The sequence below is a fragment of the Aythya fuligula genome, chromosome 9, assembly GCF_009819795.1.
Source record: "Aythya fuligula isolate bAytFul2 chromosome 9, bAytFul2.pri, whole genome shotgun sequence".
Lineage (NCBI taxonomy): Eukaryota > Metazoa > Chordata > Aves > Anseriformes > Anatidae > Aythya > Aythya fuligula.
The window spans coordinates 25911808-25932285 of record NC_045567.1 but is presented as its reverse complement, the minus strand read 5'-3'; the positions used below and the strand labels follow the sequence as shown (position 1 = coordinate 25932285).

Sequence of the window (20478 nt, the reverse complement as noted above, 5' to 3'; positions counted from 1 at the left end):
TCATACAAAAGCAAGTAGTTTGCTCTAGTGTTCAACTTTCCTAAAACGCTAACTTCACTTTTGTTTTGAAACAGGGCCTTCAGGTTTCAACAAAACAAAAAGTGTCCCCTTGGGACTTATTTGAAGGTCATAAAAATCCCGCCCCTCTCTCCTGGGCATGGTTTGGTACAGTTCGTGTTGATAGGAAAGTGATCAAATACGAAGAGCAGCAGCATCTCCTCCTGTATCACACACACCCCAAACCCAAGCCACGGAGCTACTACCTCGAGCCCTTGCCCCTTCCTCCAGAGGAGGAGGAGGAAGAGCCTACCACACCTGTCTCTCAGGAACCAGAAAGAAAGTCAGGAGAGCTCTCAGATCAGGGAAAACATGGCATGGATGATGAGAAGAAGACAAAAGGCAGGAAGAGAAAGTCAAAGTCAAGCTCAAGGACTGATGTAAGTGGTTGATGCCCCGTGCAAAACTTGAAATACCTTGCTGGAGCATCTGACGTTGCACAGTGCTCTCTCAGCTACCTTCAGAAATTGTCCTCCACCTGGAGACCTGGTCCTAATAAAGGGAATGAATAGAGATGGGCAGCTGGAGGCTGTATTTCTATCAGAGAGAGCTTCTAGGAGAATCAGTGTAGAGAAGTGTACAGGGCTTAGGACTTTACGTGCAATATAAAATATGCTAGGCTGGAACTTAACTCACTAATATTATTCAGGCAACAAACATGCTTTCTCTTGTTTGGAGTAAAATTACAGCACTTAGATTCTCTGTCAATTTCTAAAATACCTCCTGCTCAAATTATGTTTGAAAGCAAGCATGTTGGTTCAAACTCAGGTCCCATTCAAATAGAAACCAGTTTGAAAAAACCTCTTCCACACAGATAAACTGTTTCACTGTGCCGTTTGTTCTGGCTTCTGAGCTGCTTGCCCTGTTGGCTTTAATGTTGTTTTGAGGTGTGAGTTCCTCAGCTGAAGAATCACACAGAGCCAGGTGTTTGAGAAACAGACTCGGCACCACCTGAATAATAATGTACATTTACAAAAGCAGCATTTTGCACGATTGCAGCCTTTCCACAGTGCTGCTGATATAGTTGTATGCCTTGTAGATGTTACAGTATTCTGACAGCATCCAGCTGGTTTGGCACCGTGTTGTGTTTGAAACAGGTATAATTTTAACATAGTTTTCTGGCCTTTTTGATATTTCTGTTAAGTTCATCCCGTTATTGATAAACTGATACAGTAAGCAGAGCTTGTGCTTTGCCTAATTATAGCCTGCAGAAAATACTTGCTAATAAGGTAAAAATGGATGGTGTCTCTAAGAAGTTTAGTGTTAATTACCTGTGGGCAGCCTGAGACTTAATCTGTTTTTTACATCATTGCAAACGACAATGGGAACTGTCTCTATCCTTTAATAATTTAGTAGGAAAATTGGCATTATTTATGAGTTAGTAAGGTATGAATGTCAGTTACATTCACTTTTACTGTGTATTTTAAGGAATATCCACAGAACAACTTATACAGAGTGCCTCCCAATTATTCACCTATTTCCTCTCAAATGATGCACCATCCTCAGTCTGCCTTGTGGGGTTACAACATCATGGGACAGCCACAGCAGCCTGGTTTCTTTGTGCAGAACCAACCCCTCCCACCAGGTATGTGTAAGCTTTGGGTTCACTCACTGGGCCTTTTTAATTTGATCTATGATAGAATTTGACTTACTACAACCAGATTTTGTTCTGAACTTTCTCTGAAGCAGGTTGTGATGGCTGATGCCATTGGTTTTATTCCTTTAGTTAGACATTTTTAGAAGAACCTTCCATTAGCAGTTGTACGTCTGTCTCTTAAGCTGTTAAACTCTCCTGGTAGATAAGCAAAAATGACCTGCTGGTGGATTTTTTTATTATTATTATTTTTTTTGGTGGATTTTGTGGTGGATTTTTTGTGATACTGATGAATTTTTCTTATAAAAAGCTGGTAGAAGTTCAATGAGGAGTTAAATGAGAGGGATGATTAAAAGGAACAAGTGACCTTCAGGTTATTTCTTCTGGAGTTATTTCTTCTTTGATTCACATCAAGAACCATGGTGGGTAATTTAACATCTGCTAGATGGAATAAATAAATCTGTGGGCTAGCTTTTTTCAGCATTTGAGATGTGTTCAATTTTTTGTATGCTTGTTTTGTTTCTTTATGTGTATATAATTTAACATACATATTTTAGATGTTCTTGTGGGCAGCAGATTTTGAAATAGATGTTCTGTCCTTCTCGGATATTATGCACAGAAGCTTGGAAGTTTGTTTCCAATTATAAATGTTAAATATTTTTTCTGAAGCTCCAAATATAACTAGATCTGCATTTAAGATACATAAAAGTCTTCAGAAAATACCAGAAAGTGTCTACAAAATTAAGAAAATTATGATTTTTAAAAAACATGTATAAGATGTACCTTCCTAAGTCTGTTGACCTATATGTACTTGTTATTTCTCAAGTAGCGCCGATGCATAAGTTACTGCCACCTCATGATAACATGATTTGACATAATGAGCTGTTCGTATCATGCTTTTGATGTGACATGCAAATTTTGTTTTTCAGTAGTAGTCAAACATCTTGGCTGATGTAGAACATGTAGGAGCCCATAGCCTTTTTACTTTTCATTCCCATTTACAAGTGGTAGTCTTCAAAGCAATTTTGCCCTTTCAATTTTTCAGGCCAGTAATCTGGTTTAATCCAGTTCCCTGTCTGCCTTTACAGAGATGAGTTTATCATCATTATTGTAGGTCTAATCAAACAGGAGGTGATGAATTAGCAGTGAACTGTACTAACAACTTCCCTGCAGATGGCAGAGAAAACATTTGTGTTTTTGGTGGGTTTTAGGTGGTTCCAGACTGGATCCAACAAGCTCCTTTGTTCCAACTAATACGAAACAAGCCCTGTCGAACATGCTGCAGCGACGCTCTGGCACCATGATGCAGCCCCCCTCTATCCACGCAATCACACCTCAGCAGCAGTTGCTCCAGATGAAACTCCTGCAGCAAGAGCAGCAGCAGCAGCAGCAGCGGCTGCTCAGGCAGCAAGCACAGGCACGATCTCTCCAACAGGTTTGTCCAAACTCCAAAGGCTGAAGAGCAACACAGTGGTTTTGCCTTGTGTTGGGGCTGCTTGCCCTGAATAGGCACATGGAGTGGAGAGCCAGCTGACATTTACACTCACAGTAACACCCTAAATATTGCTTAGGCAGGACCATCTGCTTTTAAACTTCATTTGCCCTTTGGCCTTTTAGCCCTTTCTATTTTTAGTGTGTTTCATGAAATCAGGTTTTGCTTCTGCTACTTGATGTTACTCTAGTTCCCTGTTGTTCCACCAGTGACTTTCATGACGGAATTAGCATGGTGCTATGTACCTCCAAACAAACCTCCTAAAAATTCCAGGAAGTCCAGCAGCAGCCAAATCCATACACATGTGCACATGGATGTGCATGTTCTGTAGAAGCAGCTGGTACTCTCCTAACATTTTTACAGAGTACTGTTGCTGTGTGCCAAACCACACATGCCTGTTACGCAACTCCCTTCTGAGCCTAAGATAATTTTCAGAATACGGTTACAGCCAGGCTGATTTTGAGTTGATGGCATAAGAACCAAGGAAAATAATTTTTTCTTTTGGATCCCAGATAAACAATATGTGTGTATAGTATTTGGCGGTACAACCAGTAACTGCTCACTTTTACTTTTAAAGACCTACTCTACCCATTCCTCCCCTCACTGCAGTCATCTGTATTGTATTATCCTTATGCTGAGTTCTTGCCTTCAAACTTTATGATGTGTCCCGCTTGCTTAAAATTATCAAAATTTTTGGCAAGTATTCTCATAATTTTTCACATGCTGTGTCTGTTTCGTTAGAGCTCCCTCATTGTCCTTATCATCCCTCCTTCAGTCTCCCTGTTATGATGCATATAAAGCCCTCTGCAGTGCTTAAATTGCTGATGGGCTAGAATAGTTTTACATGTAGATGGGCTGTTCATAATGATGAAACCAGGGTTTCCTGTATATGTGTCTTATACTACCTTTCTTTAAAAGAAAAATCAAAATTAAAAAAAAAGAAAAAAATCCTCCACTAAAAAGCCTCCTCTAGTACGTGTTTTGTAAGGTCAGTGGTACAGTGGATATTTGATCCCTCATTGGTGTCCAATAGGCACTAGAAGGCACTAGGGACTAGTTGCCCTAAATGTTAGGATAATGGCTTCTACAGTCAGCCATTGCTTCCTGTTCAATAGGAACCTTGAATTACCTCTTACGTTAGACAGTACCTCAATATTTGAGTGTTAGGTTGAAATGGTTTTCAATTATTATGAAAGAATGCAGGTTTCAATAAGAGCCTTTAGTAAACAAATGATGTTCACTACGTATGGCTAGGTGGATTTAAAAGTAATTATTGAAGATCTAGAACAACATAGTATTCTCACACTTAATAAATCTGTTTTTTTAACATTGTTGTATTTAGAGGACAAAGGATGTTGGATTTGCCTTTTGGTTTCAAACAATACCCGTATCTGAAATGTTAAGAACAGTGCTTAGATTTTGCTCTGAAGCTCTGCCTAGGCAGTTTGTCAGTAATGAGAAACAGCCTATCAGGAGGATGTGATTCGAGGCCTAAATAAGTTTAATAAGGTGTCTGTCATGAACTTTTTCATAAAATATGGTTCATATTCAATACTGTTATGAGGGCATGCCCAGTCTAACAGTTGCATTAAAGTTCAGCTGGGTAGGTCCAAATGCATATCTCAGCTAACAAATGACATGTTGGGTGCTCTTCAATCTACTCGGCAGGTCTGTATCAGCCCTTTTTTTTTGTGTCAGCAGTAAGTCAGTGCAAATTAAGCTGAGGTAAACCAAGTTAAGCCAATCTTTTGTCTCCAGACTACCTCTACACAGTGGCATCCTTTGTAGCATCCTGGGGAGTACCACAGACGGGCACGTTTTGCTGTATACTTCTGATTTTTTGCTTATAGATTGTTTGGGGAGATTAATTTGGGACATTATTTGGAAACTTGCACTGTGGTAAAATGAATGAGCAATTCACCAGGCCGTACAGTTTGCTTTCCTTGTTTGAGTGTTTGCTGGCAATACTGATACCAGAGAAACCCCTCCAAGGTACTGGTGGCACTGGAACTTCTGCATGCTCTCTGAGACTGCAGGCTGCCCCAGCAGGACACCTGCCTGCACGCTTGGCTAGTGCCTTAGTTCAGCCAGGTGGCCTTTGGGAATTTGCGGTAGTTCTTTCTGTAGTCCTGGATTTAGAGCAGGAAATGCTGTACAGGTAGAAGCCTGAAGGTAGTATTTGGAAATTCAGGAAGAAAATGACTTGTAAGTATTATTACTATGTGGTGTAGGTTGTTAGGTTGAGCTTAAACGGGGAAGATTTCCTCTTTGGATTTTATATCTCAGCAGCTGGAGAATGAAGTTACCTGTGCAGCTTGAAATTATTAGGACTGGTGTTTCATGAAACCTCCAAAGAGAACAGTTCTGTGAAACTAGTCCACAAGGACTCTGACCTTCAGTGCTGTATTGTTCATGCTGTGCTCTTGAAAACAAATAATATGGTTTGTCCAAAATGTTTAATACTATATATAGAATAAATAGGCTCCAGTGGGTGGCAGTTTCCTTTCCATGTTTTGAGTTTCTGTTCATAAATCTCATAAAAGTGTGGAGATTCATTAGCATCATGAAACACTTGTAAGGGTTCTGTCAGTGTTTCAGAACACCAGCATTCTTTCAGTACATTCGGGTGAGCGCTGTAAAGGTGCTGTTCTACTGTACTAACAAGCTGAGCCTAATAATATATATTCTCTGTATTGTTTGCTATTTTCTCGCCTGTCCTTTTCCTTTAGGATGTCTGTAGCTCTGCTGTATCCCTTCAGGATGGCTTTGACAACGTAATGGTAACCAATCTGAGATCATGAACTTTTCTTCTTTTTATTTTCTCTTTTGCACAAACATGCATTTCTTTCAACACACAGGCTGCACACTTTGCTTTTGATGAGAATGATACGCTTTGGGTACCCCCGTGGCTAGGTAGTGCAGTGGCTGCATGCGGGAAGGCTGTGATATAGTTGCACACAGAATATTTTGTTCTTACAAATATTCCCAATAACTGCATCATTGATTTTTTTTTTTCTCTTCAGAAAATGTTGTGTTTCTCTCTGTGAAAGATTAGAGTAGCTGCAAGATAGCCTGATGCCATATCCATCCAAGCATGACCTGCGCCTTCCCATTTTGCCCCCGTCTCCTTGCTGGTGCCTGGGTCTGCTCCACTCTGCCACCTTCCACCGTGGTGGCGTTCACCGCGCTGTGCAGTGCAGTAGCGGTGGCTGCTGAGGCAGCCCTGTGGGCTGGCTAAGAGGCAAAGGATGGACCATGTAGGTTTTACAGCCAGCATGTCCCAGCCAGCACATAGGGCCATGTGAACTGCAGTTTCCAAAATACTTCATCTCGTAGACACAGCAGTACAGTGCCTGGTGGTGCGTTCCTGAGCTGCAGGACGTGCAGTTGTTAGAATAACCATGTTTTGTTTCTTCCAAAATAAGTAACAGTTAATAGCTAGATACTAAGGTTTCATAGAATTCAGTCATTTCTCGTGAGAAGAGATGACATCTGTCTTTGTGGCATGAAGTTTCATCCCTAATATCCATGTTTGAAAGTTTGCCGGATATGGTCAATTAGAAAAGCTGCTTCAGAATTAGTTTTCAGGACTTTCTTCCTATCCTAGGGAAACTGCAATGCTGTCAAAAGCACTAATTGGAAAAACAAAATTTATTTTTAAAAAGGCTTTTCTGCTTACCCTGTTTGCCAGTATTTTATAGATATGCAGTATTTACAGGTACTACTGGCAGCACGGCAGGATGGGGTACAGATCACTGTATTCACAGCTCATCAGGCACACCTAGATATGCAGCAAGTATGCAGCGAAGTCTGTCAGATTTATCAGTGTAGGATGTTGTTCTTACTTAAATAAGTGTTAGTGTTTCCCTACCTACTTTTGAAGTCAGATTTGACCAGATTTGATTCATAATCAGGGTACAATACCATAGCTGGTGTGATTACCAGTTCACACACCACATAGAAGAGCAAATGCATTCTAAATGCAATATGGTCACATACTTAATATGAAAAAGCACTAAGTTGTGTTTGTTTCAGTTTAAGGTGTAAGTAGAACAAAGAGAACAATGGTTATTGCTGTAACATTGCATCAGCATTGAATAAAAGTGGTGGGGTTTTTCTCCCTTCTTTTCCTTCGTCTTTTTTTTTTTTTTTTTTTTTTTTTTTTTTTTTTTAATGTGCATGCACAATTCTGGCTTGCAGCAATTGGCTTGCAGCAGTTGGCTTGCATGTTCAGTTAACTCTTACTAAATCATGCCTGAAGGGAGAAGTCCCTTTGAATTTAGTAACCCTGCTGTTGCTGCTCGGGAATGCAGAGCTCTCACTCACAACACGGGAATTTACTCTGTTGCCATGTGCTGCAGTGAAATAAATTGATCCATCTCCTGCCTGATGAACAGCTTGTTGCTTAAATTTCACTCTTGGATTTGTCTGTAGCACTTGTCTGGCCTGGGTGGTGGTGCCTCGGGTGGTGGTCTTTGGTAAGAGTGTTCTGCTCTGGAGCTCTCAGCCCCACGGCAGCTCTGCTGCTTTGTCTGTGTTTCAACAGTGGGAAGAAGGTCTGTGGACAAAAGCCATTTGTGGATTTCACCACATATTGCTGGGATCATGCATCTGCTTGTTTAGTATTTTCACACATAATTTCGGCCTAATCCAATTTCCATTGATATAACTTCATTAACACTAGAGGGACACTGGTTACACCCATGGGCATGAGTGGAGAAATTCTGGTTTGGGGCACGCAAGGTGAGCTGTCGCTGGGAGAACAAAAAGAAAACAAAACGCGGAGCATGTCTCCAAGTCTGGCTGTGGAAACTGACTTCAAATCAACCCACAGGGTCATTTGTGTTAGTGCTGGGCATATTTAAGGCCCTGTTTTGTTGTTGTTTTGAAAAATCAGTCATAGTTTTATCAGATTTCACTGTTTACCTTTGGGTGAATTCAGGTTACATCTTTATCTATTTCATGGTTGGCACCTCACAAAGGAGTTTTGGAAGCAGTTTGCTCAGAGAAATGATTGGTTATTTTGTTTGTTTGTTGTTTTTCTTCTTCTATCTCTCAAAAAAAAAATCTTAATTTTTGAGCACTTTCCCCTGCCCCTGATACCACTGTACTAGATGCGTCTTCAGTTGATCAGTGTTTTATGGGCATGCTGTGTGCAAGGTATACAGGCTGCTCAGCTTTTCGGTTCCTCACCTAGCAGGTGGTTGTTCTGAGAGCTCCCCATCTGATTTTGCAGATGTTTTTCCAGCTAAATTTGCTTTCAGTCCTGGCAGTAGTTAGGGATATAGATGCTTTTCTGTTCGCACTTCTGGTACTCCCTGATTTGTTTTTCAGAATTTTCCCGGAGATATTGGCTGGTTTTTAAAACAAATCCTTAGCATAGCTTCTGCCTGCTTAGTGTAGCTTGTCGTAACAGAGCTCCCTTCCACCTTGTCTGGCCCTTGTGGCTCCTTTAGCAGTGGCCCGAGTCCTGCACCAGAGCCCCAGCTATGTCAGTCACAGCTTTAAAAGAAAGGAAGGCATTAAAAACAAACGCTGTGCCAACCCCGTGGCATCCCATGGCAGCTTTGCCCCTGATTCGTGACCTCTTCTGTCCATTCCCTCCCTGCAGCCCCAGGTGGTGGTGCCACGGGGCTGGCTCGGCTGCAGCTGCAGCACTCGTGTGCTGTGCTCACCGTGGGCCCACAGGCCAGGCAGCTCTGCTCATTTCCTGGGACCTTGTTTTTAAACACAGTCCAAATTAATAGCCGATTTGCAAGACTGCTGGTGGCACTTTCAGACTTGTTATCATTTGGTGAATTTCTACTGAAGGGCTGGGAGCAGATAAAGAAGGAAGGTTCCTCTGGTGGTTCAGTGGTTTTATCCATTGGTATTTGTATTTGTTTTCTTTTCCAGCTGGTAGCCCGATTGTGGTATTGCTGCTTGCCGTGTGTTATCAAACTGACTTCTAGCCTTAAATTATAATATTTCTCTGTATGGATATCCAGATTACAATGTCAATTGCCTTTTTATTTCTTTGTTTGTGGTGAAGTGGACAGCTAAGTGGAGGGAGCACTATTGCTTCCAGCTTGTGTCTGCTACTAAGATTCCTTGAGTAGAACAATTTTCAAAATGTTCAATTGCAACATCACAATACCACAAAAAACTGATTGATTTGCATTTCTGGCAAATTCTCATGCACCAATTTTTTACAATCTTGGTCTTGAAGTATGTCCAATTTTTTTTCCTCTTTTCTTGTGCTTCAAAACATACTAATGCAATCTTTAAATGAGTTGCTGTTAGTTTGGCATAAATTTGGAGGCAATTTGAAGCAAGCAAAGTAGGCTCTCTGCTGATCAGAAATACAAAGCATATTTCCAAGCTGTTGGGAGCTGGAAATGTTTGCATAGCCATTTATCATACAAATATTTTGCATGTCATCAAGAAATCTGCTAATGAGCATGTGGACTGCTTCATCTGTGGAAAAACTAGCAGTCAGGTAGCTTGAGAAAGCTCAACTGTGTTTTTAAACTAGAGATTATCACTCTCTCTGAGTTTCCAGTGCAATTCCATGTTCTGTCTGGAAGACCAGCTAGATTTATTTATTTTTTTCCTGAAGCGCAAGAAATACTTTGCAAAACTCCATTTTAAAGGGTGTCTGCGAAACCCCCTGGTCAGTAAATTTCTGTTTCTTCACCACAGCAGTGTTACGGCAGTGTCAGAAATCAGACAGTCAGTTCTCCCACCTCCCTGTGAGCCAGAGCAGTTCAGCACAGTTCAGAGTTGCAAAGTGCCGTTTCTTGAAGGAAGTGGTGAAGCCTCTCCCTGGCTCCTTGTTACACGCAGTGGTGGGTCTGGGGGCGGCTGCTGCTCTGGGTGCAGGGGCTGCTCCCAACCCGTGTGTGTCTTTCAGGGTCAGCCGATGGACCAAGCTGCTCTGTTCACTCCGCAAGTTCGCCCCCCGGCTCAGCTCCCGCAGTACCCAGGGTTGCAACAAGCACAGGTACTGTGCTGCTCTGGTGGAGTGAGTGCCTAAAAATGTTTTTTAAACAGGGTTCCTTCACCTTCCAGTCTGCTTGTCCATGCTGAAGGTTTGCTTGGGGCTTGTCTCATGCATGTGGCCTAGGGCAATGGTGTTCACTGCTCTCTGCATGCTGCAGCTAGTAAATGTAAGGCAGCCACTTTGCAGTTTTTCCCTTAATGATGTTGCTGGTAAAGACAAACATACTTCTAAGCAAAGTCTGAAATTTGACCTATTTTTTGTGAGATATTGACACCAGCAACAGTTTAAAATGAACCTCTGTTATGCTGTACATATATTCATTCTGGACCTTGGGGTTTTGGGGCAGGGGGAGAAGGGAGGTGGAGCAGTGAGCACAGCCCCTCTCTTGCCCAGTACCTCTCAGGGAGGGAGGGCAAAGACCAGGCTGGGTCCTTTGTGTGCGGCCACATTGTAGCTGCCTGAAGCTGCAAGCAGAAGCACTACCAGCATGGGGAACCCTGCCTCGTACTGATGGCTTCTAGTTGCTGGGTTTTAGTTCTTTGATAAAGGCCATCTCTTTCTTTTATAGCGAAGCTAATTTAAATAGGGTTAAGTTACACAGTGAAGTCTCTCTTTTGTCTGTTCCCCACGCAGAGCATGCCTCATGGATACACAATGTACAGCACACAGATGCCTTTGCAGCAGCAGCAGCCCGGCGGCGTGGTGCTCTCCCCCAGCTACAACCCCCGGGCGTACACAGCGGCTCACTCGGGCCCCGCGCTGATGGAGAGGCTGAGGCAGATGCAGCAGCAGCCGAGTGGATACATCCAGCAGCAGGCTGCTGCATACATCCAGCCTTTGACAGGCACTCAGCGGTGAGGTCCTGATGTTCTCGTAGCTGGTGACATTGCAAGATTTTAATGGCAACTTGGATTTAGAGGTCTAAAGTTTTGCTTAAAGTTAATCAAAATGAAGCTAATGCTGGGTCTAACTAGCAATAAATTTGCCTTTCTCTCGTTTCCCCCTACTTGGTCTTGGCACAGGTTGTAGCCCAATTATATCCTGTGTGTTTGTAGACCATAAAATTTCATTTAAAGGTGACTGTTGGGTCCTATTTCCTGCTCCCCTCTCCCTATTCTATAAGCTGTATCCGTATTATGCAAATAAGTGTGCAGTATCAAACATTAATAAATATTTCAGGTTCTGTAGTCAAGAAAACACAAGACCAATTTGGTAGTTTAACTAGCAATAGACAAATGAATTTCAGTTCAGCCTGAATACACTAAATTGACTTGAGTTTGAAAATAAATCTGAGTCATAGCCTATAAGAAACAGGAAAAATACAGTGGTAAAGAAATGTAATGAAACAGATAGCAAATGAAGCAGGAACAACATCTGTAAGCAGGATTGTTAAAGAGTATCCTGAGTGGAAAACTAGAGTTTCCAGTGAAAGTCTTGAATTGGAGATTTTATTTATTTATTTATTTTTTTACTATAATGTTCTAAGATAGCATTTCTTGATTTTTTTTTTCTTTTTTTTTTTTTTTTTTTCAGTATTTTAGAAATTAAGAAGCCTAATAATCAGTTTTAAGTTCATGGAAATGCAACTAAGAGATGTTTTGGCCAGAACATTTTAGTGCTTATATGGAAGTCTTGCTTGAAACATAGAAAAGCAGAAGTCAAATTATTACCTATATCAGTTGCCAGGCAATAGGATGGTATGGCTTCTCTTATGGGATATATTTCATAGCATTTATATTTGGGAAAATATTCTTTCTGTAAAACTTAACATCTAAATCTGTAGAAGTCTGATGTTGTACCTTGTAGTTGAGTACTCCTATACTAATTTTTTGCTGTTTACCAATGGAGTACAATTCCTTCTTTTATGTTATTATTTTTCAACCAGATTGAGCCATCAGCCTTTGCAGCCAAATTCATTGATAGGAGGGGGACTGGACAGTGCATCAACCACAGGTCCTCATCCAAACCTGAACTCAGCACAGCTGCCTCAGGAGCAAATGCGACAGAGGCAGCAGCAGATTCGACAGCAGAGACTCTTCCAGGTGAGAGACCCAACTGCACCAAAGGCAAGGGTTGCTTCATTGCAGGGAATGTAAACATCACTGTAGCAGGGGATGGAGTTACTGGCTCACTTGTACATTCAAGTCTAAAGTAGAGGAGCTGGCTGCTGTTAATCCCAACTGGTTTCACTTGAGTACAATAATTTATTGCTTATCTCTGGGACTTCCAAAAGAGAGCTCTAGGCATACGTGTGAAAATCAGTACATCAGTTTTTCAGGATAGTAGAACGCTTTTGGAAAAGGTAAATTTGAGAATAGCCTAGCTGAATGAACTGGGACAAAAGCAGTGGTTATGCTCTATCTACCCTCTTGGGCCTTATATACTGAAATTAAATTGATAATTAAATTAAATAGACCTGTTTGTTCTATTATCTTTATTCTGATTTGATGATATATTTTTAGTTTGGAGGTAAGCATTGGTTTATCAGCTAAGTATGTAAGGCTTTTCCCAGGGGAAGTAAATTATATTAAAAATTCTTCCCGTGGCCCTTTGATGGTTGGAATTATTTTCATATTCTCATTTTAATGCAATAGCTATCTGTACCAGCTCTTGTCAAATGATAAGGCATTTTGTCTAGATTTTTTTGACATAATAAACAAAATATACCGGCTATTTATATATTTTGTATATTAAAAATGGCCTCGTGAGCCTTGGTGTGGCAGAAGATGAACAGAACTGGAGCGCTGTGAGGTTCATCTCCCACATGGGGCCTCCAGTGACTAGTGCTGTAAGCAAGGCCAGATCCCAGCCTGTAAAGCAGTCACAGAAAGCCATCTGGCTGGGCTCATGGTCGTTCCCTGAGGCAGCGTGCGAGCAGCAGCACCCTCGTTTCAACACCCTCCTTCTTCCAGTTGCAGCAGGGGCAGCAGCAGGGCCAGCAGCAGCCACAGACGCTCGGTCTCCAGCCCGTGCAGCCGCAGCAGCCCTTGGTAAGCAAACGTGAGGCTGGGGGCAGGCGTAGCACAGGGTGGGCTTTGTGGCTTCTGAGAGGGGCAGCGGGACAGGCAGCTGGGACCTGCACCTTGCCTGCCCCCGGCAGCTTTCAGCACAGGCCCTGGGCAGGGGGCTCGTGCACGGCCCTGCTCAGCCCCTGCAGCATCGCTGTGTGGTTGCTTTTCAGAGGTGCTCCTTCCAGGGCCGCGGTGCGCAGCTGCCCCCTGCACTTCTGTGCTTCACGCAGCCGTGCAGTCACAACCGTTACCACAGCTGGGCCAGCTATGACAAGGTGTTCTGCTGAAAAAAGGGTTTGTGTGTGTTGGGAAGGGGGAGCGGTTCAAACGCTTCATTTCAACACATCTTTCTGAAATTTTGCTAACAATATTGAACGAGAGCTAATGGTTAAGATCCCAAGCAATAAAATAACTACCCATAGCAGTTCTTTAGAGAAGTGCTTGGGGATGCAGTTACGAAATGAGTACTGGTGCTTTTCTAATTCGGTACATCTCTTTTCCATCACCAGTAAAACAAGACTGATGAGACTAGCTGCCTTAGGTCTGTGTGCGAGTTCAAAGAGGGAAAAAAATGAGAGGTTGTGAAATCATCCTCACCCCTACTATTAAGGCATAAATAAATGATTATTTTTAAAATCTGGTACAGAACCAAGTACTGTAAGACTCACTGAAAAGTCAGGGATCTTTTCCTCTGGAAGTGTAAGGACTTAGTTGTCCCACAGCAGCAAGATAAGGTAAATTAACATCTTACTTCTGCAGGATTTTTTTTTCTGTTTATAATTGCTGTGCTATGTGTTTTTACAAGCGTTATCCTAGTTAAAAAAAAAAAAAAAAGTAATAATGAATAGCCCTTGCTAGCTAATAACTTGATGAGAAATATACAGTTGCTGCTGATGCCTGTAAATGGGTGGATTTTTATGTCTTTGTATTGTAGGCTTTTAAGGTGAACACAGGATAACGTGTACATGTGAGGCTATTTGTGGGAGAAATTTTTGCTGTAACGCTAAGAAAAACATTCACTGTGAAACATACGGTGCTGGTTGTCAGCATTTTCCTGTGTTGCCAGGCTTGTGCTGTGTTTGTGTGAGCATCTGCACTCCCTCTGGTGTTGGCTGCGGATCGCGGCTGCTCCACTGCCGCCAGGCTCCTGCCCCTGCCTTAATTCAGTTCACAATGGCTGTCGGTGACTTCAGGCCTTTGATATTTAGGTTGTAATGCTAACATTTTTTGGGGGAGAAAAATAAAAGGTTATATTGTTCGAAGGTCCTTTTAAATTAAATGATTAGTCACATAAGAGAGCTGCATGAAGACAGTTGTACAAACAAAATTATTTGTAAGACATTCCTTTAGGCTGAATCGCAGCCTTTCATAGTTTTTTTGTATGATTTTACTAAATCACTATTGTTACCAAATAACCTTTATGGATGCTTACACTGAATTTGCAGTGCTGTTGTCTGTGTTTTCTGTACTTTGTCATTTTTTTCAGACACATTTAAGGTAGTTGAAGGTTATTAGAAAAAGGTTGTTCTAGGAAAATGGAAAAATTGGAATTGCTAACTGCTGAGTTTACAAGCATTAATCAGTACAATCTTACGGAGAAACTGGAAGGCAGCATGTAAGTGCAGGAGTAAGGATAAATGAAGGATGTTTATCTGACAGCTATTGAAGGATTATTTACATCCGTTTTTGAGTTTTTCCTAATAGCATTTTTATCTTGAACAAACTGCATGTGAAAGGCTGTCTGTCGTGGAGACAGAGCACCTGCCTAGCTGCTGGTTGGCTTTTCCAACACTTAGCACAGCAGGATGCTTTTTGCTGGTTTCACGTCCCTAAGAAGCCCTGGTACAGTTAATGCTTTTGACTGACCTCAGCATTTACTAAGGACTGTTCGCCAGAAGATTACACAATGTATTTTAAGTAAAGGATTTGGTTTCAGAAAGGGAAAAGAAGCTGAAGTCTTACTAAAACACTGAAAAGTCCCTTCAGTAACCAGGAAGTTTCACTGAAACAAAGCACGGGTGTATTCTGTAGGGCATGTGATGGACAAGAGTATCGAATATTTTAATTCAGTACATCAGGTTTTCAACTTGGTTGGGTATGTTATTATGCAGAATCTATAGATGCTGTATTTAAAAACAAACAAAACACAGTACTTAATTAGAAGCAGTGTCCTTTCACCACATCCAATGAGAAGGAAAGTTACAGGACGTAGGAATGGACCGAGAGAAGAGCTTAGAGGCCCTGAAGATAAGTAATACAATAAATGGTGCAGGTTTGTTTTCAGCACTAGCATAGCAGCGTCTCATTCATCACAATTTTCCTCCCTGGAGTAGGGAAGTGTGAGGGCCATGTCTTTGGCTTTCTGCCCTTGGAGAGCCTGAAGGTAACTGTTACACAGATATCTCTTTCCTAGAGGTGACACGTGGGTTTTCAGAGGGAATAAATGCCTCTTGTGTATGCAAAGCTTTTGCACCAGAGGTATCCATCCTAACCGTACCTTTGCTTCAGATGGTCTGTGCCAGATCTGTCCATCATAACTCAGTACTGTGACATCTGTCTGTCTGATCAGTAAAAGTCAGTAAAACAGAATGATTTTCTCCTGAATGACAGGTAGAGGTGTTAAAAACAAAGTGGTGCTTCTTTTCCTACCTAGGCTTACATGAAAAATAGACTGTTGTCTAGCTAGGGAATAATGCAGGCTGTCAGATAGACCAATTAGAGATTAAATTCTGCTTTGATGTAGATACAGATAGTGTGCAAATTGGTGAAAGTCAGTGCATTTACACCAAGGGTGCTTTTGAAGCGATCGAAGTCATGATTTACTTCATTAACAGCAGATTTCTTTGGATGCTTTTTGTGTCTAATTCCACTGTGCTTAGTGGCACACGCTGTGAGGGCTTTGCCTTGATCCCTGTGGGTTTCAGGTCAGGGTCAGAGCGATGACCGGTTTGCTCCGCGGATGAGCATGCCCAGCTGGGCGGGCACTGAGCAGTCCCCATTCCTCTGGAGCCAAGAATCAAGCATGCAGCTACAGCCCTGCAGCGGACCAAACAACCTCTGCCTTGTGCTTATCCCTCCTGTTATCTGAAGTGCCACTGCCCTGGGAGAAACGTTTTTTTGGAAGCTTAAGTTTCTTTTGAGTATTACACTTCAAATACTTGCAAGTGTTTAAAAATGCCCACAAGGCTGTTAATTTTGGTTAGCAGTTTTGATTTGCCTTAGCTTTGAACAAAGCAGACAGTAAAGCTGCTTGAAGTGACTTGTGGTATGAATACTGGCCTCTCCAGAGCTGGAAAAGATGAGCTTTTTGTAACAGAGACGGGACACGTGATACCTACAACATCACTGGAAAAGTGTAAAATTTCAGGGAATGAAGACAACAAACATTTTGTAAGTTTTAAATGTGCTCAATGTGTCCTTACTGTGCCGTTAAAATTTGGTCAGGATCTACATCGAAGGCAGGTCTGCCTTTCTTCTGTTGTCCTCTACCTGCGCTGTCAGCAGCTCGCATGCTCGTGTCTCCTCCTGGGTTAGGTGACTGAAATAGCTCCCCACTACAAGGCCAGGCTGGAGCAGCTGCTGTAAGATCAGGACATGAGCATCTGTGTTACTGCCTCCTGTGAAGCACTTGCTCTTCCTGGGCAGCAGCAGCTTTGGGGCTGCCTCCTGTTCGCTGCCACCTCCCCAGCACTTCTCTGCCGCTGCTCAGCCTCATCGCCACGCAGTTCTGGGAGTGCTGGCAGAGGAGCAAGGCAGGACTTTTTTAAAAGACCCAGAGAAGAAAGTAGTTTTGAAGAAATGCTGGGATCTTCTCCTGGTGGTGTCAGCCTGGAGGTGGATGGGATGGGTCGTGGTGTCCCAGTGACCTGCAGTGCCAGCAGTGGTGCTCCTGTGCCAGCCCTGCCAGGAGCTCGGCAGCGCAGCTTTCAGGAGGGCACTGGGACAGCTGCCGAGGAGGGTTTTCTGCTCACTCAGTGCCGTGTTTGATGCCTATCACAGCCCTGCTGGAGAAGGTGGGGGGCTGACCCCCAGACATCCTCATGTTGGGGACGCACAAAGCTGAGTGTCTGCCAGCACCATGACTGTTCACGGCTGCAATTCTGTAACGTGTTAAGGCACAAGTTGAACACTTTTTGCTGTTACTTGGCATGCCACTTACGCTATGCTCCTTTCTTCCATCTTTCTGATTACTTCAGCAGTTTCCACGGCAAGGCTTACAACAGACACAGCAGCAGCAACAGACGGCGGCACTGGTCAGGCAACTCCAGAAGCAGCTCTCTAGTAAGTAGAGTCTGTGTGCATACATGTGTGTGTGTCTGTACTGGGGTATGGAATTACTTTTCTGGAGACAGTCTGCCTGTTTTAGTCCTGCCATGCATGCGTGTAAGTAATTTAACAGCAGGTTACAGACCCCAGCTGCAATGCAGTAGCACAATTCTGGTGCTTGCACATCCCCTGCACTTCTGTTGGTCTCTGGAGGCACCTGCAGGACTGGTGGCCCACTCACGATCTGCTGCCCGTTTTGTCCCCTCACTTCCATAGCCATACTGCTGGCAAAGTCCCTGAGGAAATTAGCAAAACATGTGTGCATTAGACAGGTATATAAGGGAATGTGTTGACTACTACTTGCTATTGCTATGTGAAATATAGGTGTTTTTCTGTATTTTTGTAGAGTACAGTCGTGAGGCACAAACACTTCCCTTTACTTTGTCAACCAGGTAACCAGCCACAACAAGGAGTGAATCAATATGGGCATCCTTCACACTTCTAAATGAAAAAGATGGAAAGGAGACGTAGTGTTACGTTTGCACTGAAGAACAGAACATTCAAATTTCAATGCACTAGTTATTGCTAGAAAGCAAACTTTCGTTTTCTTCTCTTATTTCAATAATTATTTTTTTGTGCTGCAGTTGATGTGAATATGTAACAAGTTTTTTTTGGGTTTTGATTTCCTTTGCATTTAATTAGATTTAAATGTAGGGATGTGTGGGCCTACTTGAAGAATGTTATTGCAGATTTTATGAATTTGGTGCTTTTTAGGTCCTGTTACTTTTAAAGAGGACAAAGAATGCTGGATTTATTTATTTGTGGGAAACACTTTCTTGTTATTCTTTTTTTTTGTTTGTTATTTTTTAAGAACTGCACTGGACCAAACTACTGAATTGAAAGGCACTTCCAATTTTGGCATAGAAGTTGATTTGTTCATTAAAATATTCACATCTTTGTTTAATGGTAGAACAAGTGTTAATTTAAATTGTATTCATTTGACTGTAATTTTCATATGCACTTTATAAAGTTCTTTGTTTAAAGTAACAATTCTCTCTTGCTCTCATTGTGGTAAGAAGGTGCTGAAGTGGGTTTATTGCTTGTATTAGAACCTCTTAAAATTTATATTAAAAGCCACAATGTAATGTTAATAAACCTACTAGAAGTAGCAGTGTATTTTCATATTTGGTCCTTTCAATATAAACTTCATTGGTGATCAGTTGAAAGAGTACAAAACATAGTAACAAGGACTGAGCAGTCGGAATAGGTTTTACTCTGCTGATCTAGGGCAGTCTCCGAGTCCTGGTAAAGCCTGACGAGAGACAACTCTGTATCTCGATGGGTTCAGTAAGAATATCTCATACGAGGGTTCACAAGGAGAGGGTGGAAAAGCCACCAGAGTCTTTCTTGCTGTTTCAGTGTTTCTGTAGCTGACACGTGTGTATACTGAAGTCGCCCTATATGAGTTATTCCTGTTATATATGTCTACTACTACTTACTTTGTATGTTAACTATTTAAAATTCTGGGTTTGATGCTTGATTGCTAAGTGAGTTTCAGTGGTGTAATGCATTATTTATCATCAGCCGAGTACAAAACTACAAGTAAATTACAAATCAAACCATTATTTAAACCTGTTCAAATATGTCATAATTTTGAGTTTAAAACAAAAGAATAAATTTATTACTATTTTATGTAATTTAGGAGTCAGTCTACTTGATATTTTAAATGCTTTCGTTTTGAATATGGAACAAGCAGGGCATTAAAAATACACATAGGAATGCTTTTTTGCTGTTCTGTAGTAACTCAGTATGCTTAATCTGCCATACATGGAGTTTACAGGTGGTGGTGTAGTCGGGTGTCCTGCAGGGTGGGGGACAGATGCATGGCACACACCGCAGAGAGCTGCAGAAGGACGGGCAATGGTGAGTGAGGGAACACCCCCAGCACCAAAATCTCAGGAATTTGTGTCACAGATATCCCATATTACAAGGTTATTTCTATATGCTTTACAACAATAGGAATCATTCAAGCTGTAGACTGTTATACTTGCCTTATATGATCCCATCCAGGAAGATTTAATTAATACTTAAATTTCGTATGTTTTGATTGTCTTTTGGAATAGTCAGGGAAGTTTTACTTGCATAAACTTCTTTTATTTTTTTTTTAACAGAGGTTTACTTATCCCTTGTGTCAGAGTTTACTGTTCTTCATAGCAGAAGTAGCTATTACAGATATTGCATAGTGAGATTCATGTAATCCAGACAGTTTGTGGGTACTCTGTCAACACTACAGAAGGAAGGAACAAGCACACAGTGAACTGCATGCATGCGACTTATGTCAGGAGATGATTGAGCCAGCACAAAAGTAATCCCAGCTGAGGTTATAGTCTTAAAAATAAATCCCCAAGCTGATTATAATGTGATTAAATGAGGTAGAATCTGCATTTAGCTCTTGGCACTAGAATACTTTCTCACCCCTGAGTATCTTATGGGTTAATCAGCTGCTGCTGAGATGTTAATGCAGGAGGTTCAGCTGCTGTTACTGCATTATCTTTGAGGAGTTCCACTGCAGACTCTTCTTAGAAGTGGTAGATATTATAGGCTGGAAAAGACATGTTACAATTCTTCATTTTTTTTTTAATATTATTTTAAATATGTAAAGAGACAGAACTCACGAGGCAGGGATGGTTGCACTGAACCCTTTGTATATCCAGCAGACTTCCTGCGATGGATATGGACAGTGCTCTTGCCAAACAGCCGTGGCTTCAGCTGTGCAGTCCCTGCTCCTCCCCACTGAGGATGCAATGCAGGGTGCAGCAGGCTGCTAGAGCAGCTGGGACTGCAAGTGGCAACACAGACTTTTCCATGATCTCTTCTATGATACATGTACATCCCGAATTTGCAAATCTACCCTTCTATCCTGGCATTAATCTCAGGAAGAAAATGAGTAAGAAACTCAGAGCTTTATACCTACCTGCTGAATTGAGAAAGCAAAATTCTAAATTTACATGCAGACTGATGTATTTTTTTCTAGTGAGAAATCTTTAAAAGTGATTTTGTGACAACTGGAAAATTG

At 41.9% G+C, this 20478-nt stretch overlaps 1 protein-coding gene across 8 annotated transcripts in view; it reads left to right on the top strand.

The window, feature by feature from the left end:
* Positions 1-20478, top strand: part of MED12L (mediator complex subunit 12L) — a 155191-nt gene that overhangs the window by 113628 nt on the left and 21085 nt on the right. For 5 of the 8 annotated variants that reach the window (XM_032193005.1, XM_032193004.1, XM_032192998.1 and 2 more), the window contains 9 exons: positions 75-437; positions 1486-1642; positions 2863-3086; positions 10036-10125; positions 10759-10979; positions 12011-12167; positions 13038-13115; positions 17333-17417; positions 17855-19055. In XM_032193005.1, coding sequence (XP_032048896.1) covers positions 75-437; positions 1486-1642; positions 2863-3086; positions 10036-10125; positions 10759-10979; positions 12011-12167; positions 13038-13115; positions 17333-17417; positions 17855-17907 — 1428 coding nt within the window. In that variant the 3' untranslated portion in view covers positions 17908-19055. Of the gene's footprint in view, positions 1-74; positions 438-1485; positions 1643-2862; positions 3087-5872; positions 5924-10035; positions 10126-10758; positions 10980-12010; positions 12168-13037; positions 13116-17332; positions 17418-17808; positions 19056-20478 lie in introns of those variants that run through there. The other 3 variants (XM_032193003.1, XM_032192999.1, XM_032193002.1) reach the window with 3 other exon arrangements.